Below are 25489 nucleotides of genomic sequence, written 5' to 3'. Positions count from 1 at the left end.
AAAATGGAAGGGAGCCTCAAGCCCGATAGAGTGCTGGGCTAGAGGGAGGTTGCTGAAGGGATTAACTCAGAGAGCCAGCATTTCCTGCCTTCCCCGTTTGTTAGGCAATTTTGGGGAAAAAGATGAGAAAGCCAGTTTATGAATGGTTGGTGAGACAGAAATGTAAAGAGGGAAACTTTCAGGAAGCCCGAGACCAGTTCATTTGTAATTGTTGGTGAGTGGGCGGAACAGAGAATGGTCCCTTTGCCCAGAGGGATCAGTGACCTTGGGAGAACTGAAAGGGAAACTGGGCAAACTCTCAAATGGCTACATGTTATTTTCACTGTGAGAAGATAGTACATGAAGAGAATATGAGAACTGTCTGCAATTAGTAATGAAAATATAATTTGCCACTTGGCGCCTATGGCTTGCCTCACTCATTGCCACACTTGCAGCCTGAAGAGTTTAAACCAAGCAGCCCCAGTGATTGCGCATGGCATGTGTAACCCGACTTGCTGAGAGATTTAAACAGAGCATTGATGACAGTGACTCTGCTGCCGTCAGTGTTTGCTCACTAATTGCCAAGAAGCCTTCCTGAGCTTGTTTCATTGTAAGTGCTCTTTTCAGAAAATATCAAGGGCCCATTAAATGGAAGGGGACAAATATTGTTCAGCTTTGGACATAAGAGGAAGAGGGATGACTTGTGCAAAATCAGGAAGCGTCGCTGCCTGTAAGGTAGTGGGGTGGCTTGAATCCCACCTGAAAAGCAGTGGGAGGGCATTTGCTAGCTGCCTGCAATTTGCTAATGAACTTTTTCTTCCTGGGATGGTCCACAAGCTATGGCTCTTGTGGAGCTCACATTCTCTGGGGAAAGAGAGAAATTACAATTAAAAAGAAATCAGATGGTAGAGATAAGTGTTATGAGAAAGAAGAAGAAGAAGGGACAGAGAGTACCAGGGTTGAGGGGAAAATCTTTATATGGAGTGGCTGAAGGAGTCCTCTCTGAAGAGACAGTATTTGAACAGAGACCTGAAGGAAGTGAAGAAATAGCAAGTGGATAGGTCCTGAGTGGGCATGTGGCTGTCATATGTGAGGTACAGCAAGAAGACCAGTGTGGTCGGAGGACAGCAGAGGAAGGACAGAGTAGTGGGTGAGGAAGGAAGAAGGGTGGGAGGAGTCACACCACGTGGGCCTTGGGGGGCATGGAAGGGCTCAGCTTGAGGGGAGAAAGGCGCGTGGAAGTGCTAAGGTCCTGTGCAGATGCCTTGAAGGGAAGACTCAAGACCATCATGGTGTGGGTGAAAGATAGGACACAAGATGACTCCTGGATTTTTGGCCTGAGGAAATGTCCTTGTTTCTATAAAAGCCACATTTTTGGAAGTCAGACTTCACATTTCTGGGTCAGAATTATCTTATGATACTGTCAGATATGAGAGCAGGAAGAGGAGAGGTAGAGGTGCTAAGTGCTTAAGTGCTTTGAACAGTCAGCAGAGTGAGGCCGTGGACAGGAGGAAGGCTGGAAAGGGGTCGGGGGCATCGCCAAAGATAATCGTTAGTTTTCCCTCCTGGTCCCCTTGTGGCACTTTAAAATTCCTTTAGTTTTCCTGAAGGCCTGCTTGGAAAGTATTTGCAAAAGACAACTAATTGATTAAGTGAATGAAGGATTCCTGGAATACTCAGGGCACTACTACAAGCTAGAACCTTCATGTGCTCTGAGCCAGACTGCATTGAAAAGTGCCTCTACATAGCCAGCCGATCGGACAACGTAGAGGAAGCTGCTTTATGACTCAGGTGGAGAGAAGGGGAGAAGGATAGCGGTCACCAGTGCTTGCTGTTTTCTCAGTGGAGCCTTTTCCTGTTCCTCAAGAGAAAATCTGTTGAGGACCCAAAGAAAAGGGCCAGGGAGGGAGAAGGAAACTACACTCCTGCAGGGAGGCTGTTTACTTATTTTTATTAAATTAATGTTAGAAGACCTCAATTATGTGAAACAAAGTATAATAATGAAGGAAAAAGATGAAGCTTGCCCAATGATAAAATAACTCTTTTTAAGAAAAATGTAAATTTTAAGGAACAGCTGAATTTTGAAGTAGGATTTACTGAGGAACACAAAAGAGTTTTGAAACCAAGTCAATTACATGAGAAACCGCTCATTATTGGTTTCCCTGGTTGCACTTAAGAAAAAAACAGTTAAGGCCATTATTTCCACGTTGACACTTGTTGAAATAAGGAGGACTCAGTGCTGCATTATTGCCCAAGCTGTTAATGACACATTTTAATTGACTAACAAAGGTTACAAAAGTAGAAGTGCTGTCTTCCTCAGAAGGCTTTCCACAGCGTTATTCCCCCGGAGCTGCTCAGCCTCCAGCGCCTGTTCTCCCGAGCAGGTCCCAGTGGGGAGGAGCGAGGTGCACACCACAGTCCTGGGCCCTTTCCCCACCAGCTCAGGTGCTAACCTGCAGCTCTGCCCAGGAAAGGCAGGAGACCTTCCCACTGCCCTTGGGCTCACTTCTCTTTGGGCCTCTGTGTTCCACGTATTTTCATCCACCCGATAGATAGATAGATAGATAGATAGATAGATAGATAGATAGATAGATAAATAGATAGATAGAGATATTCCATAAGCTAGAATCAAACCAGGTGCTCTCCAATGGCCTTTAGCAACTTAATTTCTAAGATAGACTTGTAGTCATATTTTCTTATATTTTTTCATCTAAACAGATTTGAAGTCTGTGATTTCTTGAATCTAAAGTGATCTGAAAGTGGTTCTAACCTGGCTGTAAAAATAATATAAGTTGTTCTGGAAGGTCTGTTTTTCTGAGATTCTAGTCAGAAAATTTTAGGCTGCAGAGCAGATACTCGAAGTATTTCCAGGTAAAGGATATATTACTGACTGCTTATGATTATACTGGAGGCCCAGTGCATGAAATTCGTGCACTGGGTGGGTGGGGGGGAGTCCCTCAGCTCAGCCTGCAACCTCTCCAATCTAGGACCCCTTGGGGGATGTCCGACTGCCGTTTTAGGCCCGATCCCTCTCACAATCTGGGACTGCTGGCTCCCAACTGCTCGCCTGCCTGCCTGCCTGATTGCCCCCAACTGCTTCTGTCTGCCAGCCTGATAACTCCCTAACCACTCTCCTGCCAGCCTGATCGACATCTAACTGCTCCCCTGCCGACCTGGTCGCCCCCAGCTGCCCTCCCCTGCTGGCCTGGTTGCCCTCAATTGCCCTCCTCTGCCAGCCCAGTCGCCCTAACTGCCCTCCCTTGCCAACCTGTTGCCCCTAACAGCCCTCCCCTGCTGGCCTGATGGCCCACAACTGCCCTCCCCTGCCAGCCATCTTGTGGTGGCCATCTTGTGACCACGTGGGGGCGGCCATCTTGTGTGAGGGCGTGATGGTCAATTTGCATATCACCTCTTTATTATATAGGATTATTATATAAGATTATACTAGAGGCCCGGTGCACGAAATTTGTATAAGAGTAGGCCTTCCTTCCCCTGGCTGCTGGCACTGGATTCCCTTTGGTACTCAGGACCCAGGCTTCCCTCCAGCCCCAGCTTCATCTGGAAGGATGTTCAGAATGATGTTTGGTCTAATTAGCATATTATGCTTTTATTATTATATATTATATTATATTACATATATTATACTGATATACACTGAGTGGTCAGATTATTATGATCTCTGAATGCATAATAATCTGGCCACTCAGTGTATATCCTATATAATAAAAGGCTAATATGCAAATTGTCCCCTTGACCAGGAGTTCAACCAGCAGACAGGCCGGCCAACCGCCCATGTCCCATCCCCCTGGCCAGGCTGGCCTGAGTCAGACCCCACTCATGCACGAATTCATTCACTGGGCTTCACACACACACACACACACACACACACACACACACACACACACTGAGTGGCCAGATTATTATGCATTCAGAGATCATAATAATCTGGCCACTCAGTGTATATGCCATCTCATATATAATTGACTTGGTTTCAAAACTGTTTTATGTTCTTCAGTAAATTCTACTTTAAAATTTACATTTTGTTTACTTAAAAGGTATTTTATAATTGAGCAAGTATCATTTTCCTTTATTATTATACTTTATTTCACATAATTGAGGTTTTCTAACATTAATTTTAAAAGCCTGAGTAAATATTTTGATATTTGTTTCTTTATTTTAGTTTTTTTTATCACTATTAATTCCCCCTATACCATCTTCCACCTCCCTCCGTCACTCCCCCCCCCAAATTACTGTTGTTCATGTCCATGAGATCTTTCTCTTTTATTCATTTTTCCTCAATCTCTGCACACACACCCCAACTCCTCCACCCCCCCAAAAGACCTATTTATGAATCTCACTCTATTTTGCTTGTTAGTTCAGTTTGTTCATTAGATTCCACATATGAGTGAAATCAGATACTTGTCTTTCTCTGACTGCATTATATCACTCAGCATAATGTTCTCCTGGTCCATCCATGCTGTTGAAAGGGGTAAAATTTTCTTTCTTTTTACAACCATTGTGTACATGTAAAATAGCTGTTTTATTTACTCATCTACTGATGGACTCTTGGGCTGCTTCCAGATCCCGGCTATTTTAAATGAACATAAGGGTGCATATATTCTTTCAAATTAGTGTTTCCATTTTCTTCGGATAAATTTCAAGAAGTAGAATTTCTGGGTCATAAGGCAGTTCCTATATTTTGATATTTTAAAACAAATATAAAACCCAACAGCCAGTTTTTAGAACCTAACAAATGCCTGAAATTATGCTGGGCTGAGATTAGAGAGATAGATATAAGTTGTCCCTGAATTTAAGATTTTATAAAATAATTAATACACATTTGTATAATATAAAAGTACTTATTTTGAAATAAAATTGAATAGAAATATATACAAGGCAAAATTCCTTTCTCTTTCTCTTTGTAGTTTGTAGCAAAGTTGGGTCTTATTGGATTACCCCCAACCTCCATTGTCCTGTTCATAGTGCCTCAGTAAATGCTTTCTGGTCAAATCAGATCCTTTAAAAGTAGGAAATTTTAGTCAGGCTTTATTGGGTGCCTGGAAAGTTATAAGAATATACTTTTCAGTGATAAAAGGATCAAAAGAAATAGTCTATAATCTCCATCTCGTATCTGCCCTAGCCTTTGTTGGGTAGATCATGCTTTTTTAAGGCAGAGACTTCTTTTGTTGTTTTGATCAACCTTTCTACACTCTTCTTAGTCTATTTGCCACAGTCATCAAAGTGGTGTTTGGAGGAATTTAGGGTTTGGTTTTTTATAACTCTTGTTTTGCCTCTCTGATGGTTGCCTCTCAGGACCTATATTCTTAAGGTTTTACTGTTCTTCCAGGGGAAAAAAAGCAAACGTGAAAAGTTCACTAAATGCCCTTGGCTCACCTGCTTCTTAATTTAAAGTTTTTATTGGTCTCCTAACTTTTGGGTCTCTGGGAATTTCGATGGCATATGCCAAAGGGTGTATTAAATACCAGTGGGGACACTGCAGACAGGCCCTTTCAGCCTGTGAGTGTGTAGCTGGGCGGGCTGCTGACCAGCTGCTGGGCAGACCCTGATTTGTGATCACAAGTGCCACTGGCTCAGGGCGCAGGCTATTTATAATAGCACTTATCGTTCTCTATTTGGGAAAGTCGAGCTTTGATGATTTTAGACCATGTGGTTGATGCAATTGAGTCCATTTCATCTACAGCCGGCAGGGTGCTGACAGAGCCGCTCTGGGGACTCAGAAGCAAATGCATTCACCTAGGAAGACTTGAGCTTCTGCTCTCTGGAAACTGGCGGGATACTCAGCACAATAGGCCCTTTGGCACAATTCCTATGGGGTTTGCAGTGAGTTAGAAACAATACTCAGTTTGCTTTAGGTTCAGTTTTGAAACCACAGCTTTCAGAAACTGTTCAAATGAAAAACTGTAAGAAAACATGCCTACAAGTTCATTGAAGACATGAGACCTGGCTGGCCTGTGTCTAGCCAAGTGGCATAGTTCGGGCCTTAGAGAATGGAGGAGGCACAGTGTGCTCTTGATGAGGAGATGCTTTGCTGACACCTCTATTGTTCTAGCATATTCCCCAGGGAAGAGAGTTTGATGTGACTGACAACAATATTTTTTTCCCTAATCACCAAATTGCAAATTGGCCCTTTGCCAGCCTATGGACTCAGAGTCATTCTAGGATCCCAGGGCTCCATGCAGCTATTAGGCCATCAGCTGAATGAATGTTTGAGGGACAGGAGGACAGGAGGACAGGAGTGATTTTTATTTGTTTGCAAGCATTTTTGCTTTTTTCCTTCAACATCTATTTTTTATTTGAAAAGCATATTTTAATGACTAAAACAGATGATGACAAGAAATCGATTGACAAAATTATTGAGGGGAAATGAATCACTGGTGTGCAATAATTCTGACATTCTAGAGTAGGGGTAAGATTCTACTGATATTTTCCAGGAAGTAAAGTAGCTCATTTAGATGGAAAAAAGGGACAACATTGTGCTAAATTACTTATGGAGTTTTTAATCTGCTATGAATTTAGAGTAAATTTTATTAGAAAGAATTGGAAGTACATGTTAACTTTATTGTCAGGATAAATAGCATCCTTGTACTTGGTACAAATCTTAGCTTTGACTGACTGGTTGATAGTGACTAAGATCACCGCCTGCTGGTGTGGTGGATTATCCAGTAGTTTCCAACACAATCACACATTTCATCAGATGGTAAATTCTGAGTCCAGTTGTCAGACCAGCTCCTGAAGATGCAGGAAGATTCCATGAAAGCACTACTCGAAGAGCTGTATAGCAGCCACCTACTACTCAGAGCCAAAACCAAGGGCCAGTTTTAGATGCAATTAAATTTGAAATTACCTCTGCAATAGCATACATTTTCTAATTTACTAAAAAGTTCAGTGGAGAAAACCCTACAAAACAACACACACACATACACTCTCTTATTAGCACTTGGGTAGGCTGTGTGTCCTATAAGCAGCAGCCAAATCCTCTCATGTTTCTTTACAGGGTCTGATTTTTCTTTTCTTATTGTTTTAGGACGTTTGGAGCTCAAGGGTCACGACTCACGGGAGCAGGATGGGGAGGCTGCACAGTCTCACTGGTACCTGCTGACAAGCTGCCCAGCTTCCTAGCAAATGTGCAGGAAGCCTATTACCAGAGTGGCGACCGGTGCCTGGCACCCGAGAAGCAGAGTTTGTTTGCTACCAAACCTGGAGGCGGGGCCTTGGTTTTCCTTGAGGCCTAAACAATGTAAAAAAATCTCAGAGAAACTATTTAGGGCATTTAGGAACTGGCAGGACTTCTTATGCCACAATAAATTAATCCTTTCTGTTTTGTATTATGATGAACAGTTGCCATTATCAAAATGTGTTTCCAAAGAAATGGTTGCAAGCTCTCTAAGCTTCATAACGATTATTTTTCCATCTTAAAATATGTTTTCTATCAATAGGAGTCAAAATTATGGTTGGACAGATCCCTTAAGAATGATTTACTAGGATTTATTGACTGTAAGATTTTTTAAAGATGAATTGTAAAAGATAATCCCAACCTCATGGATTGGACTAGAATTAAACATACTGCTACAGTTAAACTGAAACAATTGACTTGTGTACAGTATCTTAAACACAGTTTACTTCTGTTTTATTCAGCACTCTTCTTCGTCCAGGGTATAGTCTTCTGTTGATGATGATGATGACAGTGATGTCAGAAGTTCTCTCTCAAGCTTAGCTTCATTCCGCTATGAAAAGAATACATTATTAGAGATGCACAGATTTTCCTGGATAGCCTATACTTGAGTGTGAGATTCCCCCAGTTACCAAGATGAGCATTATTAAAAGACTAGAGGTCCGGTGCACGAATTGGTGCACATTGAAAGGAAATTAATTAGAAGAAATATTTTAATATCGCTGTTCACCCTTTCTCTATAATAGAAGTGTCAACCAAATTCACGATTGATGATGACAGATAGAAACACAATGTGTGATTGGTGCCAGCGAGAGCTTTATATGTATCATGCATGGGTGAGGCAACTTAGCCTTTTATATCTCTCTATATAAAAGCCTAAGTGACTGTCTGACCATTCGACCATTCGACTGATAGCTATGACATGCACTGACCATCAGGGGGCGGATGCTCAATGCACAGGCATGGAAACATGAAACAGACTGACAAATCTCAGAGAGAAAGGGGGAGGGGGAGGGCGGGAAGAGATTAACCAAAGATCTTATATGCATACTAGAGGCCCAGTGGCTGGATTCGTGCACTGGGCCTCTAGTATATAGAATAAACTTGCTTAATTAGACCTCCTTTCTGATTTAACTAAACTTTTTCCAGCCCAGTGAAGCACCCCAACTTCTCTTTCAGGTAATTGTCAGCAACACAGCAGTAAATATCAGCATGAAGAAGATTATTATTATAGATCATACAGGGAGAAAAAAAGGGTGAAATATTTAACTGCAGCAGTGTTTGACTATATTCTGCACAGAGAGAAAACCTGAGGTCATTTTCAAGGTCCATCATTTCTTCTTTTCAGTCAGGTCAAGTTTCTAAGCTTTCTAAGTCTCTGTTTTCTGGCTAATCAAAAGAAAATAGGATTCCACCGAGTCTCCTATCTACCTACTCCAGGACTTCTGTGAGGATCAAATGAGGTGAGGCACAGGAAAATGCTTCACAGACATTTGGTTAAAGTGTGAAATGTTTCCACCTGGCTATAAAGCAAGTCCTGTTCCTGGGCTGAAGAAACTGCAAGGAGGCTAGTCTTCACTAGGGAGAGGAAGCTGGGTGTTGCTACATGACTGGGCTGGGCTGTGGGCCACAAAATGTGCCATGGGGCTCGGCAGCGTCAGCTGCGATTTGGTGGGCTGTCGCTCCAGGGTGGTGGTGGGGCCTGTGTCCCACTTGGGGGAAGCCGAGTGTTGCTTTGTGGGTGGCAGGTCTGCGGTGCCATTTCTCTGCATGTGTCACGGCAGCTCCTGCATTGAGCATCTGCCCCCTGGTGGTCAGTGCACATCATAACGACTGGTCAGATGGTCAGACACTTAATGTATTAGCCTTTTATATATATAAATGGCTTTGGAAAGAAAATCCTGATCATTTAACTTTTTAACCATGTGATATCACATAAACAATCACTTTCAATTCTTTTGGCACTGAGCTCTATCATTTAACAGAGAAACTTAGATAAAAGACACTTTAAGTCTTTATCTCTATTCACATTGAAATAGAGAATTATCTGGATGATGATGGAAATCAGTTTGTTCATGGAGTTTACTTTCTTCCCACTCTTTTCTCAAGTGACTATCTAAACCAAGAGGCCTGCTCACTGTTCTGGGAAACACAACCTTGCATCCCTTTATTGTGTGTCTAGCAAGTCTTATTCATATATGTGGGCCAGTGTGGGGCTGGTGTGCAGGTATGTGGGTAAGAGTATAAAAGGCTTAGAGAGTTGGTTCTGAGATTGGTTAGGGGTATTGGTGGGTACCTGTATATGTTTATCAAATGTGGGCAGAAATGTTTGGCCATGTGGCAATGGTAAATGAATGGCTTTCTCTCATGGATAGAAGACAGGAGGGCCTTTCTGAATTATGTGAAGATTTAGACCAGAAAGCATTTAGTGATGTAACCTGATCATTGAAACAGGAGTGGTCTTATGGCACAAGTTATCCAGAAAATTATCACAGTTTTCTATTATCCTATGATTGTTTTTGCTTGTTAATGTGCAACTCAAAGATTGGACATCATCATCTTGAATCTCAGTTTCATGGAGGCTCAGGCAAAGTTGGTTGTAATAGTTCTCAAAGGACAATAGTCATATAGAAAGTACTAGGAAATCCATTATTTTATTCTAAAATAAATTTCTTAGCAGAAAGGCAAAAACTTAGAAAACTTAAGTCAAATTTATTGAAAGAATTTTGAGTTTTTAAAACTCAATAATCCAAAATCTGAATGATGTAATTTTTTTAATCCTCACCTAAGTATATGTTTATTGATTTTTCTTTTCTTCTTCTTCTTCTTTTTATTTTTTTTTTTGAGAGAGAGAGAGAGTGAGAGAGAGAAACATTGATTGGTTGCTTCTCATATGCACCCTAACCAAGCCTACAACCTAGGTATGTGCCCTGACTGGGAATTGAACTGTCTCCTTTCAGTGTATGGGACAACACTCTAACCAAGCCACACTTCCCAGGGAAAACTCTGAATTGATTTTAAATTATAATTCTTTGTTTTGTTTTTTAATACCTTTCTATTTTCCACAAAAGATCTGTGGTTGGTATATAATTCTTTAAAGATACCTACATTAGAGTAAAAAAAAAAGGCACTTACTATCATATTTAAAAAAGAGCTGTTTTTCAATCAGACTATCACCAAGTGTTCTAGAAATTCTGAGAGATATCAAACTTGTCTGGAAAGGGCCATGGAGAAAAAAAGGTTCATGCAGAAGATGGAATTTGAGCGTGGATCTGAATTGCTGATGGTGGGAGATCCGATAATACTTTGGTCTCCATTCCTACAGGGCAACAATGAACTGGAGCTTAGGAGGTCGTTGCCTGGTTTAGACGAGGGGAGTACTCTCCATTGTGCCACAGTTTTCACAGCTCCTCGTACTTCCTAATACTCGAGCCATTTATCATTGACTAGCTGAGGTCAGTGTGCCCTTTCCTCGCACACCTGCACAGGTGTTTTCTCCTACTAAATAAACATCTCTCCGGACCCATGTCTCTGGCAATAGTAGTTAAGAGATACCAATAAAAATGGGAGAAAGAAGTATTTTGTGTCTGTGGAAGTAAAGGGTAGTCCTGTTTGTTTAATATTAAGCACCCAGTTACTTTACTCCTTTCTGTCCCATCTTTCTGGCTCCTATAAGAATTAGATTAGATTGTTTAACCCCTGTTTTGACATTACACCCACAGCCAATGAGGATTACTCTAGATTTTTGAGTGGAAGCCTGGCATACTGAAAAGAAAAGGCTCTCTCCTACTCCTGACCTCAGATTGCCCGGCCTTCAGACTTGTTGTACACTAATCTCTACATGTCCTTGCCTGCTGGGAGGGAAGAAGGCCCTTCCGATGGCACAGGACTTCCCATAAGCAGAAGAAGAGCGGACACGGAAAATGGGAAGGTTTCTTTCTTTCCACTCTGTTCAGAACCTTTCCCCTTCTGTCTTAGGTTTCTGTTAATTGAGGGTAGGGCCCATTCATTTAACACAGTGGTTGGGATCCAATATATTTTTGTTCAATTATGAATGGAAAATATGAATATGATTTCAAACACCAATAATTTTCTGTTAATTTTAAAGTCTGACTGCATTTGGAGGTTTTCAGTTGCATAAACTATCCTTGGTCAGAAGCAAGGGATGGGGATGGTGGACATGAGATAGTCACGGACATGTGAAATGTGCACATGGATGAATAAATAACATATGAGGCCACATATTGTTTACTAAATATTGTCTAGTCTATGTACTAGTAAGAGAAGCTAGAGAGAGACTTCTCAATTAGTTAAAAAACAAAACATACCAGTTTATGTAGGAACTTCTTAAAGTCTTTTTCAATTTCTAAAGGCTTCTTGGTAGCCTTTGCTTGGAGTCTAATCATGGAACAAAGAAAATCATTAACCAAACTAGTTTTTATACTGACACCAACTAAGGCCAACATTTACAGAGTTTAATGTGCCAGGCACTTGCCAGCACTTTGCAAATGTTAATTCAATTACACTTGCAACAATCTTACGGAGTAGGTACTACTATTATTTATCCTGTGTTATCAATGAGGAAACGGCCTCTGGGAGGCCAAGTCCCCTACCCACAGACATAGAGCTCACAAGTAGCAGAGGATTAACCCGAGCAGTGTGACCAGAGCCCTCAGTTCCACCACGGTGCGACACTGCATCTCAGCCGCGGAGCGTCCTCCTCGGAGAGATGCTGCACACAGCACTTCCTGAGCTGGCCCCGCTCACAGGCTCCAGCACAGACCTGAGGAAGGGTCGGTGGGGAGAGAAGAGGAAGAGGGACTGGCAAGAGAAAGACCTGGGGGACAAAGAGAGAGACATGGAAGAGGCAAAAGGGTGAGGGTGCTCACTAGCCTAAGCTCACAGAGAATGGGAATCGGCTCTCTCATAATTTCTATCTGCAAGTACTCATTCAAGAATTATTTAGGAAGGAGATGAGTAGTTCAATCCACAGATCTTTGAATGAGGCAAGAAGCAGAAGTAGCCTAGGCAAGGAAGGGTAGGAACTTGCAACAAGGGAGAAACATTAGTAGCAAGAGAAACATGGATGAGTGAAAGAAAAATGAAAAAGGGTATAAGGCTATTAATTTCACTGGAAATTTTCAAATTATCTTTCCTCCATGAAATTTGTAGGAAGTAAGATTTTCTAAGAATTCCAAATATACCTGCGCAAGCATAGAGTTTGGGTTGGCAACCCCCTGCAAGGCCTGCTCAAGGTTTCTTCAGTGTTTAGTCTAGGGTCGCCCCGAGGGCACAGTAGGGCTACCTCTTGGGGGTCTCTTGCATGAGTGCTCTGTGAGTGACAAATGTCCCCTCACTCATCTTCGACTTTGCCTCTGCCAATTTTATCGCCTTAACCTCACTTCTTGTTACCCTCTGGGTTTGTCCTTCTCTCTGTTTCTCAAGTGTGTTCTTACAGTTTGGGTCTCCTCCTCATAGTCTTACTTACTCCAGAATATCCCTGTGCCTTTTCCAGTCACACCCTCTTAGGATCTTCGTGACTTGCAAGTCATCCTGAGACCCTGGTTCATCTCAGTTGACATCAACCCATCTTCCAAGTCTCTCCTTTGATTTACAGCCCCCCTCTATTTTAAAAAATAACAGCTTTATTGAGATGTGTCACATACCATAAAATTTACTCTTTGAAATTGTATAATTCAGTGGTTTTTAGGACAGTTGACCCTTGAACAGCACTGGTCTGGACTGCGTAGGTCTGTTTATACATGGCTTTGTTTTTGTGGTGGAGACAGAGGGCCGGCTGCGTTGATCTACAGCATTTTGTATGAGGGACTTGAGCCTCTGCAGATTTTGGTATTTGCAGGGGTCCTGGGACTAATACCTGTGGATGCGCAGGGACAACTTAAGCTTTGGGGAGTCAAAAGCTATATATGAAATTTTGGCTGCATGGGGGTCAGCATTGTTCAAGGGTCAATAGTATGCTCACTGTTGCAGCCATCACTACTGCCTGTCCCATCCTCCGACTGCCTTTCTTCTCCATGAATCCCTCATTTCCCAAGGTTACTAGTTCATGGTGTGCCTATAAGTTTAACAGGCACATGGAATGTATATATTTCAATGAGTATTTTCCCTTCACGGTATCCAACGCGTCATTGCATACTAGTAAGGACATTTGAGAGCTTCTTGCACGTTGCTCTCAAAACCGTTCTACATTCTTCCTTATATCGTCAGTGGGAAGAAAGCCTGTGCCACATAGCTTTGGTTTTGGGGAACTTGTAAATCAGATCTTATAACTGAGGTGTTGCAAAGGGGGAAAGCTGTCTGATAAGGTTTTGGGGAAAAGTGAGATAAGATTCTAAAGTAAGGGGTCGTGTGACTAGGCGACTGGTTTTCTAATTCCAGAATGTAATGGGAAGTGTGGCCACGTGACTGACGCAGGCTGGTCCCCGCGGACTGCTGGGTGGTTGTGCTCATCTGATGCTCACTTTCGCGCATGTGGGTGTGTTAGAAGAAGTGGGTTAGTCTCAAGACAGCTTTCCTATTTATACTCTAATTTATAAGATAAGTTAAATGAGCCCAATGTCCTTGCTTCAGTGGGGGACAATGTATGTGTAGGGGAAGCAGCAGGGACAGAAGGGGGACAAAGAACTAGCTGGGGGCAGACCAGCTAAATAGGTGGGTTTGGAGTTTACATCTTCCCTTAGAGCATGACATGCTTACGGGTTTGCTTTTTAAAAGCCGTGAGTCTAAGTTCTATATCTGGTGGAGTAAAAGGAGAAGATGATAATGTTAGCAAGTAATTAACTTAGCAGAGTAGGTGATTATGTGGATAAAGGAACTTAAAGTATTACTCCAGATAAACTGTTGAATAGAAAATCTCTTTGCAGATAATTGAGTTGGTGTATTTTTACATAATAAAATAATTGTGATTTTATGTAACACATTTGTTCAATTAAAATGTTTAAACACTACAGTGTTGAATAAGAAACAAACCTCTTAAGCTCCTTGTCAATTCTTTCCTGCCGCTCTCTTATGATTTTTATTTCTTCATTAAATCTGTGATTTTCCCTATAAAATCATATATTGGAGTTAAATTTTAAAATAAAGCAAACATTTATTTACAAATTATATTTTTATCGATTTCAGAGAGGAAGGGAGAGGGAAAGAGAGAGATAGAAACATCAATGATGAGAGAGAATCAGTGATTGGCTGCCTCCCGCACACCTCCCACTGGTGATGGAGCCCGCAACCCAGGCATGTGCCCTTGACTGGAATCGAACCCCAAACCCTTCAGTCCGCAGACAGGCTCTATCTACTAAGCCAGTGGTCGGCAAACTCATTAGTCAACAGAGCCAAATATCAACAGTACAACGATTGAAATTTCTTTTGAGAGACAAATTTTTTAAACTTAAACTTCTTCTAATGCCACTTCTTCAAAATAGACTCGCCCAGGCCGTGGTATTTTGTGGAAGAGCCACACTCAAGGGGCCAAAGAGCCACATGTGGCTCGCGAGTTGCAGTTTGCCGACCACGGTACTAAGCCAAACCGGCTAGGGCTAAAGCAAACATTTCTAATTGCGAAAGACTATATCAACAATTAACTGACTTTCACATGTGAGTAAAAGTCCTTTACAAACCAATTCTTCAGCGTCCCCTTCCAAGGCAGTCCTCTGTGTGAGGAATCCCCAGCGCACCCTCTCTTACAAACACCTGCCAAAGGCATCACTCGCAACACCCATAGGGCCCTCCCACAGAGTGTCCATCCTGCTCTTCCCACTGAGCACAGGAAATCTAAGGGCTCCCTCTCTGTGAATATGGGTGGGAGGGGAATGGGACCGTGGGAGCAGAAGCTCAGGCTTTGGTTCTGCTGCTGGATAGGACCTGGCTGGCTGCTCTCCAATGACCTCTCTTTGATGTGTTTCCTGAAAAGCACCAGGCACCCGTCCTTTCTCCCAGTTAAGGCAGTAAGACCTCTAGGCAGTGACTTTGACATCACAGGAGAATTGGATCCTGCCAATTTGTTCTTATAAAAGTTGATGGACATCCTCTCATTAAGCCATTTCTAGCTTCCTGGCACATAAGAATACTGTGGCTGGCCATGAGTAATCATTGTAATTAAGTGGTTAAAAGAAAACATTTCAGAAAAGACCTCCCTGCCTTGCTTTTCTCAATACCACCCCCACTGCCACCCAGCTCCAGGGACCTCTTTCTAGTGAAGACAACTTTTCTTCTCTGCTTCCAGGGCATCTTTGTAAATGGACAATGATCCAATCCCTAGTCGCCGGAGCTCTCTGCTGGCCTCTCCATGTCGGGGTGCATCCCCCCAATCACACCACAGCCCAACTTCCTTCTTCAATCCCTGATACTGTCTGAGGAATCCCCAGCGCACCCTCTCTTACAAACACCTGCCAAAGGCATCACTCGCAACACCTGAGTATGGGCTGGATTTGCTGCTCTCATAGGGCCCTCCCACAGTGTCCATCCTGCTCCACGGGCTCAAAGTGCATCCTCAACTTACCTGGAAAGAACCTCCGAGTTATAAGATGCTCATAAGGAGCTTAGTGGAGATGGTTTCTAAGATCATTTCCAGCTCTAAAAGAGTCAATTTTATATTTAGCAATAGTATGGCATCAACTTACATCCTAAAATCCCTTTGGTTCTTTGCAAATTGTCTGTTTGCCTCCTTTATAATATCACGGTAAGTTGGAGCAGGTGGTGTGATAAGATTATGGTTAAGGAAAGATTTCTAATTGGGAACATCCAGTAGAGATAAACAGTATCTTTAATGGGGGGACAAGGAGGGGTCTGGCCTGGCTTCCGGCATGAGGGGTCTCAAGTGTAATTGAATGTTGGGTCTGGAGTGATACTGAGAGGACTGAAAGAAGACAAGACCCATTGACCACTTCAAACTTGTATCCCATTATCTGGACCACACCAACCACAGTGTGCTAGGACTTAATAGTCACATAAATCCTGTAATTACCATTTTTAAAATGGTGTTGTTTTTTTTGTTGTTGTTGTTGTGCTTCAAAAGCAGCAATTTGTTAAATGTAAATATTAAAAATATACCAAAATTTCTGTAACCCTGTTTAGACTTTTTTTCATTTCCTTTTAAAATTAAATTATTGGGATGACATTGGTTAATACAATTATATGGGTTTCAAGCATACAATTCTATGATACATCATCTATATACTGCATGTGTGTTTACCCTAAGTCAAATCTCTTCATTTCTATGTATACCGAGAACCTCAAAGTCTCTCGACCTCTGAGCGGCTGTGGAGGTGACTGGTAGCATGTGTCAGCTGCCTCCCTTAGCCTGAGCTTGGCTAACTGCACGAAGAAAGATGGTAATCAGAGCCCAGCTAGAGTGGCTCAGTTGGTTGAGCATCGTCCCATTCACCCAAAAGTTGCTGGTCAGATTCCTGGTCAGCGCATGTACCTGAGTTGTAGGTTTGATCCCTGGTTGGGGCATGCACAGAAGGTAACTGATGGATGTTTCTCGCTCTCTCTCCCTGTCTCTCTCTAAGCATGTCCTTGGGTAAGGATTTAAAAAAGAAAGAAAGATGGTAAGCAGATGGTGTAAGTGTGCTGTGAATGAGGCTAGGGCTCTTGTCCCATCTGTTTCTGGTACAGCCTACGGCTCTGTCCCTTAACCTCTTGTGAACCCAGGTGTGTCTGGCACACTTCCCTTCTGAAGAAGCAACTGGAAAATGACTCAAGGAGGCAGCCCTCACCTGTGTGATGACCTTAGGCTCATCAATAATGAAGAGTTTTTAACTCTCTGCAGTTTCCAAGACACGGGATGAGACTGTCCTCACTCCCCACTCCTCATCCCTAGGTACACTGCAATATTACCTCGATTTTCTTCTGAATGCAATTTGCGCATTTAAAAACATTTATGCTCGATTTCAAGGCCATCCTGGATGCTCCTTTTGATCTTATTTATCTGGTATAAGAAAGGCCCAGTGGACTTTCCCATGTGTTCTGGTCACACTCTACTCATTTCCTTGTCTTCAGGGCTGTCCTAAGTGACATTACTAGAGTAAGTGCCTATATGAACTGCAGTTTTTTCCTCGATGTGAATCAAGTCCTAATGGTAAAATTTCAAAATAAATCTTCCTAAGGTTGGATCCACATTACTTTCAAACTTGGGCTTTGAGATGTCTTTGTGCATAAGAAATATATTTGATTATTCAATGAATAACAAGATTAAGGATACAGTAGTCCTCAAATTTAAGAGGGAAGTAGTGGAAGCCTCACTTTAAATAATTAAAGCAGAGAAAAAAACTAAGCTTTACAAAATATACTCATTTTTACACGTTTCAGCAAGACAAAGGATATTATTTTAAGAATATGGCAGCAGCAATATGATTAATCAAAAGAAAACAATTCTCCCATAATCCCACTTTCCAAACAGTGAAACTATTTTCAGTTTTCTATGTATCTCTTCATCTGTCATATGCAAATATGTATTTTACCTTATTGTTATGGTGTTGCTTTCTTTACCCAATATAGTATCACAATTTCCACACACACCTTGGTTTTGTCCTAATTTTTTAAAAACAAATCTTTATTGTTCAGATTAATACAGGTGTTCCTCTTTTTTTCCCCCCATAGCTCCCCTCCACCTGATTCCCCACCCCACCCCATGCCCTTACCCCCCTCCACTGTCTTCATCCATAGGTGTAAGATTTTTGTCCAATCTCTTCCCACACCCCTCACACCCCCTTCCCCCTAAGAATTGTCAGTCCACCCCCTTTCTATGTCCCTGATTCTATTATATCCATCAGTTCATTCTGTTCATCAGATTTTTTACTCATTTTTTTAGATTCACTTGTTGGTAGGTATGTATTTGTTGTCATTTTGTTGTTTATAATTTTTATCTTTACCTTTTTCTTCGTCTTCCTCTTCTTAAAGAATACCCTTCAGCATTTCATATAATCCTGGTTTGGTGGTGATGAACTCCTTTAGCTTCTTTTTCTTGTCTGTGAAGCTCTTTATCTGACCTTCAATTCTGAATGATAGCTTTGCTGGGTAGAGTAATCTTGGTTGTAGGTTCTTGCTGTTCATCACTTTGAATATTTCTTGCCACTTCCTTCTGGCCTGTATAGTTTCTGTTGAGAAATCAGCTGACAGTCGTATGGGTACTCCCTTGTAGGTAATTAACTGTTTTTCTCTTGCTGCTTTCAAGATTCTCTCTTTGTCTTTTGCCCTTGGCATTTTAATTATGATATGTCTTGGTGTGGTCCTCTTTGAATTCCTCTTGTTTGGGGTTCTCTGTGCTTCCTGGACTTGTAAGTCTATTTCTTTCACCAGGTAGGGAAAGTTTTCTGTCATTATTTCTTCTAATAGGTTTTCAATATTTTGCTCTCTCTCTTCTTCTGGCACCCCAATAATTCAGATGTTGGTATGCTTAAAGTTGTCCCAGAGGCTCCTTACACTATCTTCATATTTTTGGATTTTTTTTTCTTTTTGTTTTTCTGGTTGGGTGTTTTTTGTTTCCTCATATTTCAGATCTTTGGTTTGATTCTTTGGGTCCTTTGATCTACAGTTGAATTTCTGTATATTCTTTATTTCAGACAGTATATGCTTAATTTCTGACTGGTTCTTTTCCATTTTTTTTGGCATTCTCATTAAGATCCTTGAAGGTCTCACTAAGCTCCTCGGAGGTCTCATCAAGTTTCTCGGCGGCTTTTCGAAGATTCTTGAGTAACCTTATAAATGTGGTTTTGAACTCTATGTCCAGTAGTTTGCTTTCCTCCATTTCTTTCATTTGTGACATGTTTGTCTCTGCATTTTGCTGCTTTCCTGTGTTGATGGGGTGGTTTTCTGTGGTAGGTGACCTATATGGTCCAGTGGTTCAGCCTCCCCTATCACCTGAGGTGGACACTCTTGGTGCACCCCTTTGTGAGCTGAGTGCAAAGTCTTGGTGTAGTTAAGCCTTGATTGTTGTTGGTACACTGGGAGGAATTGACCTCCAGGCCAATTGGCTGTGAGGACCCGCTGTGTCTATAATGGAAGAACTGCTATGCTGGAGACACACTTATGGGGCAGGACTTGTTTCAGTGGGGTTTTGGTGCTCACTGAGTCTGCCTCTTGAATGTGTCACTTATCGATGTGAGAAGTTGAAATCTGGTGTTGTCTCACACTGACCACTAGATACACTAGCTTCTGGATCTCCAATGGGGTGCAGGTCAGCAACTGTCTGAGGCCACCCAGCAGGAGCTACAGTGAGAACTACAGTTTTCTCCTCTTTGCTTGGAGTTTGGAGGTTTTAGAGCTGTCTGACCAGAGCTGCAGTTTGTTAGGTTAAGCTGCAATAGGGCAGGCCATTTATATGCAAAAGCTGCTGTGTGGAGCTTGAGTGGGTTTGTAGATTGTGCGGGGCGGGGTCTCTGTGTCTCCGAGTTTCCCAGTCCCCGTGTCTCGCACCCCTGCGTAGTAAACAATGATTGCTGCACGCACCTCTGCAAGAAAGCCACTCTCACTTTCCCACCCGATGGCAGACAGTCCAGCTTCTCCCCATAGGAGTTTCCCCAGTGTCTCCCCAGAAACTGGAGTTCAGAGTAAACGGGAGCTTGTCTCCCTTTGGGTTGAAAAAAGCAGCGCAGCCAGTCGCCCGCTGCCAGCCTGATTCATGCGCCTCTGTACCTCAGCTATTCAGCGCTTGTGCACGTCTCAATGCTCTTTTCTCTTTGCTTCTAGTTGTAGAACTTCCACTCAGCCAGCTTTCCTGTGGTTCTGGGTGATAGACATTTTGTCTTTTAGTTTTAGTTTTGAAATTGTTGTGCAAGGCAGCAGTTTAAGTATTTACCTATGCCGCCATCTTGGTTTCCCTCCTTGTCCTAATTATTTTAATGTTTGCAAAAGATTTCATTGGGTGTACATACCAGATGGGCTCTATTGCCATAATTATCGTTACCATGGTGCAAACATTGCTGGGTTTTCTTACATGAAATTACCAACTTCTCCTCTCTTCTCCAATTGTGTGTTCCAATATGACTCCTCTCCCAGATCCCCAAGATTCTAGCCAGGGAGAACTGTCTCTCTCCTCACTCAGCTCCCTCTGAATTCTGGCCCAGGTCTTGCTTAGCTTGGGACTGGTGTGATGCGCGTGGTAGAAAGGAGGCAGTGGTTCCGTTCATTACATCAGCACAAAGCCTGCAGTCTGTTTTGCCTGATACCCACCTTTAGTTTCCCCCTACATGTCACAGATGGTAAAAAAGTCCAACCGCACTAGAAGAGAAGGCTCAGCAATCTTCCTCTAACAAGTGATACCTGTGCATTCAGGCTACCTTTAATGCCTGCCTTCCTCCCCCTGCTGCACATGTCACTGAAAGTCTAAGTAAGATCTTCCCTGAGTAAAAGTCACAGAAAACTGGATATCATTCTTCTTACTGAATGCCTAGCACGACTAATGATACACTTTTTCCTAAAGTGTTGATGGTCTTGAGCTGCTGAGATTAAATTTGCATGCATCTATTTCCTGCTAATATTTAACTTCTCCCTCAAGTGCCTGTTAGAATTTCAAAGACCTTCTACAAAGTTATATTGTGCTCTTGATCATAGTTTTAAGTATTTGTGAGCAGGCTGATATGTTTGTCACTCTAATAGGATTTTTTTTTTGCATCGCACATTCATTATATACTTACTATGTATTGAGACAAAGAACTGTGTTTTATTATAAATTATTAATTTTGAATATATGCCATTACTGAAATGAACTGGATATGCATTCTTTAAAAAGTCATTCTCCTTGTCCACAAAATTGGGCCACAGTTGTACATTTGTGTTGTGTAATGAGGTTCTGAGCTGTATAATGTTGGTGTTGACTAACATCCCAGCATTTTCTTGCACTATTTAGTGGTGATGGTTTTCAGTAGACTTCTGTTAATTAATGTTTGTTAATATCCTAATTTTTATTCCCTCAGATACTTAAAGCCATCAATGTTTCCCAACTGTAGAAAAATAGAGTACTCAAAGCTTATAAATTATGATGAATGGGTATATTCTGTTCCTCGGGGATGACTGTGGCAACATGTTTTCCAATTCCACTGTTTGAATAGACCTCACACTTATTTTCTCAGGCACTGTTACATGGGGGTTACATGGCAAGCCACTAAATGGATAAGGAGCCATTTGGGTACAAATAAAATGGTCTTATACACAACAGTTGTGGTTGGGATGTGACAAACCAAGACCTGGAGACATCCTCGTGACCTCAATTCAGACTCTGGGGTCTTTGATCTCCATTTTGAATCACAGAGAGAAACAAGGAACCTTAGAAATCATGAGGTCCCATTTGACTACATTATAGATGAAGAAACCGAGGCTCTGGAAGGGGAAGTACCTTGTCTTTGAGAGCTTGGGTGTGTGGGGGACTCAAGAAAAGAATGTCTCGGTGTGATTTTTGCTCCTGTCTGCCAAAAGTATTGTTCTAGAAGGAGGCTACACATGATGCTCTTGTATATGAAGTAAAAGGAGCCTAAGCTTCAAGCAGTGGCCAGAATCTTTTTCTTTAAACACCAAAATTCATTTAATTCTTAATCCTGATAACTTATTAGCATGTGGCCCAAACTGATTTTAAAGAAGTTATATTCTGCTTAATGTCTACCTTTACTTACACTTGAAATAGTTTTATTAGAGAAATGGATGGATGATCTTTCTCCATTGCTAGTGGGAATGGGGCTCTTGAGGTGCTGTGGGAATAAGCATTTCCAGAGGCCCCCATGGGAGGATGGGTGCGGTAGAAAGTTTTATCTGCGTGGAATTACATTTCTGGGTTTGCCAAGTCCCCTTTCCCTTAATCAGTATTTGAAAGTGTGCAGCTGGGGATTCATAAGAACTAGAAGCAAAGCCAGTGTCCAGAGTTTCCATTCCACGGTGGAGCTGGGTCTGACACAGTAGCAGGCTAGTTGCAGTCCATTGGTCCATTGTGCGGGGTCCACATGGCTCTGAGCAGGAGCGTGAGAGTCCTGCGGGCCAGGAGTCAAGCTGGAGCAAACAAGAGCCAAGAGGCAAAAGTGAAAACTCCTTTGCTTAGGAGCTTATTTACCTCAAACCTTCCCACATTTGCAGTGGCTGTGCCTACTCTGGCCAATGACCTGTTTCCAAGTGTGACTGACAGGCAAGTGCCTTCCCTATTCCACCCAGACTTTACTGGGCATGCGTCTATTCTTCGTCTCCCCTTTGCTCCTTTCCAGTTATTCATAACTAGGTTATTACAACGATATCAGTTTCATGTTAGACTTGCAGGAGTGTCTAACATCCACAACATAGCCATGTATCCAGAATTAAAAAAAAAAAAAAAGATAACTAAGCATATGTGCCTTATTCTATGGGAGATAGAATCACTATTGAAATCTCACGCAGATTCTACATGGCCTGGTATGTGTAAAATAGGGTTACTGTTTTAGTAAGTTTCACTATTTGACATGTCATTAGCAGCAGTTTTGTAGCATAGTCTAGAAAATTGAGGAAACAGGGCCACTGGAAATGTTAACACAGATTTAGCTAAAAGCATTCCACAAACTCGCCAGGACTTTTACTAGGCGTTGAGACATGAAGATGAGTTAAGACATGGTGTTTGGTTTTAAGGAGCTAGTAGGAATGAGAAAAGACATTAGGCAGTTTTTGAAGCAGGAGACAAAAGAACCATAAAAAAAAGAAAAGAAATAAAGACTATAAAAGTCTAGCAATCTGTTCTCCTTTCGTGCAGGACTATCTCCAATTGGGTAAGGGCGCTCCTCGGTGCTACCCCGGTGCCTGGTGCAGGACTCCGTCATGATGGCCCTGCTTCTTGTCTTTGCTGCTGGATTGCGTGGCGCCCTCAGGCCTGTACCAGTGCTGGAGCAGCAGGGTCTCAGAGGTGCTTCCTGCTCTTCGCCTCCTGCATGAGCTTCTCATTGATTGCTCCACGCAGTCGAGTCCTAGATTTCATCTTGAGCAGTCTAGTCATCATCAGAAAATTCATTGTTGTTATATTGTTTAAGAAGTCAATGAAGTATGATACATCTTTAGGGAAATTTTTCATTAAAATGGTTAACATAAAACATTTTGGTGTTGCATATGGTCGGCACTAGCTATCTGGGAAGTTTAGTTATGGGCAGCAAGTTCACTCCCTGCTAAGGCTGGGTAAACAAGTGGTTGAGTTATAGCGATCCGACCATTTCTATAATTTATGTCCTTCAACCCACACAGCTTCAAGGGTTGCTTAGAGGGACTTCAGTCATCCTCATTATTAGCCTCAACTCCTCCTTCCCCCACAAAGCCATTCTAAACAAACACATAAACTTAGGATTTGCTGTGCAAATTCAGGTTTGAGACAAGTTCCCTAGTTCCCTGCTTGTAACTGGATTGAATATATAAGTCCCTCCTCTACAGACAGAAATTCTTGACACCCTCGCCCCCCCCCATTGGATTATTAGTAACAAAACCGAGAATACAAGTAAGGCAACCACCCAAAAGAGCCGATTTGGCTTTTCCTTAAATACGCAGGATTTAGGCTCTAAGCTGGGATAGGATTTCCACTCTGATATCCTGGAGCACCTCACAGAATCTCGCGGAGTCAGGAGCCGGCAGATATTTTTATGGGGTGAGTGCAGAGTAACAGTGCTGGTTGGGTGAAAATAATTATAATTATAATCACTTTTTATATTTTTAAAAGGTATTTCTTTTTAGGCCTAAATGCTAAGCTTTCAAAAGCACTGGCTTTTCCAACTGATTTTTTTTAATCGACCAATAATGGGTATAGCAAGAATTCCCATTTTTTTTCAACATTTGAAGATCTTGAAAATGAAAATTTCCTCTCTTATTTGATACAAATTGGGCTTTACCACATTTATACCAAATTTAAAAAATAACCCTAAACTATTACTAACTCTCCAGGATGAAAACCCTTCCTGCTTCCTCTCTTATTTTTCCATTGAGACATGTTTATAATCAAAGTCCAAATTGTGGCTTAAGGATTGATACAACCCACTCCCTGGAAGCTGATTACTCAAGGCAACTAAAGTCTTCTATTTATTTCATTAGTTAGTTTAATAACAAGTTTACTGAATTGTGGTTTGTGTCTTGTGTATTACAAAAAAAGAAAAGAAGAGAAAAGGAAGAAAAGAAAAGAAAAACCCTAACTAGAATTTAAACCGACTCAGTAAGGAAATAAAGGGCCGGATCTTACAAGCAATTTTGCAATTGTCTCTGGCTCAAGGTGGCTGCAAAATGCTTATGATCCACATGTACATAGTTATTCATGTAAAACAAGCCCCTTTTCCTCGAGTTCTTAAACAAATGTTCATTCTCCCACTCCCCACACCACTTTTTTTTTTTTTTAAACTTGGCCCCTACTCTTAACTGGCAGAGTGTGTGAAAGGAAGAAACTTAGCAACTTACTCAACAGAGTTTAGAATAGCTTCAATTAAAAGTGATCTAAAAATAAAAACAAAACCTCACTTTCTCTTCTAAGAGCAAAATTTAAATACTTCATGTACTCTTTATCCTATTATGTGTCCACGATGTTTCTATGCTTATAACGTACTCTATTAAATAAGTCTAATATATTTTTAATAATTTAAAATATGGTCCTTTAAGGAATCTTTGAGAGCCCAGCAAGAGAGTTATTAGGTTATTATGGCTTGTGAGTACTTGAAATATCACTAGTATAACTCATGAAATGAATTTTTCCTTCTACTTAATTTTATTAATTTAAATATAAGTTTAAGTAGGCACCCATGGTTAGTGGCTACCATATTGGATGGTGTAGCTTTGAATGATAAAAAATATAGTTAGTAAATACCTAACTATATGTACATATTTATATTTCTTTAAAATTTGCTCTAAATAGTGTATATTGCCATTTTGAACAACATGTAATATTTGATCAAATGGATCAAAATCTTGGTTTTCTAAATTATCTAGTCAGAAGCTATCAGAGTAGAAGAAAAATGAGAAAAAGGAAACTGCCTTTTATGGGCTAGTTCCCCCAAACAGACTACACAGTAAGAACCAATGATCCATCCCTTACAATAAGTTGTGCTCAGAATCCTGGTCAGACATTGTGACTTGCCTTCTTCATAGTCCATCTTTTGACCACGAGGGGGTCTTTTTGCACCTTTGCCTTCTATAATTCCTAAAACCTTGGCAACTTTTCTCTTAATTTCTTCAGAGTGGATTACCTCAGAGCAGCTATGTCTTTTCCTTTCCTACAGCACTCCCTGGTCCACGAGAGCCAAAGACACAGTGAGCTGACCCTCCTTATAACCCTTGATAGGTCTCAAGATTAACATTACCAGGCACCCCTTTTACTTCAGTGCAGGTCTG

The 25489-nt window shown here is 41.6% G+C and overlaps 2 protein-coding genes across 4 annotated transcripts in view; one reads left to right on the top strand and one right to left on the bottom strand.

The window, feature by feature from the left end:
• The window catches only part of GALK2 (galactokinase 2), a 138024-nt gene extending 130535 nt beyond the window's left edge, over nt 1-7489 (top strand). Inside the window, exon 10 of the mRNA XM_008143127.3 lies at nt 7025-7489. Coding sequence (XP_008141349.1) covers nt 7025-7232 — 208 coding nt within the window. The 3' untranslated portion in view covers nt 7233-7489. The remainder of the gene's footprint in view (nt 1-7024) is intronic.
• Nucleotides 7470-25489, bottom strand: part of FAM227B (family with sequence similarity 227 member B) — a 208748-nt gene continuing 190728 nt past the window's right edge. Inside the window, exons 14-17 of one of the 3 annotated variants that reach the window (XM_054716253.1) lie at nt 15808-15883; nt 14162-14236; nt 11500-11569; nt 7470-7724 (exon numbers count right to left, since the gene is read on the bottom strand). In XM_054716253.1, coding sequence (XP_054572228.1) covers nt 7632-7724; nt 11500-11569; nt 14162-14236; nt 15808-15883 — 314 coding nt within the window. In that variant the 3' untranslated portion in view covers nt 7470-7631. Of the gene's footprint in view, nt 7725-11499; nt 11570-14161; nt 14237-15807; nt 15884-17397; nt 17431-22729; nt 23122-25489 lie in introns of those variants that run through there. The other 2 variants (XM_054716251.1, XM_054716252.1) reach the window with 2 other exon arrangements.

Source organism: Eptesicus fuscus, chromosome 5 (genome assembly GCF_027574615.1).
Source record: "Eptesicus fuscus isolate TK198812 chromosome 5, DD_ASM_mEF_20220401, whole genome shotgun sequence".
In the NCBI taxonomy this organism is placed as follows: Eukaryota; Metazoa; Chordata; class Mammalia; order Chiroptera; family Vespertilionidae; genus Eptesicus; species Eptesicus fuscus.
The sequence above is the reverse complement of the archived record's forward strand: the minus strand, read 5'-3'. Positions and strand labels throughout refer to the sequence as shown.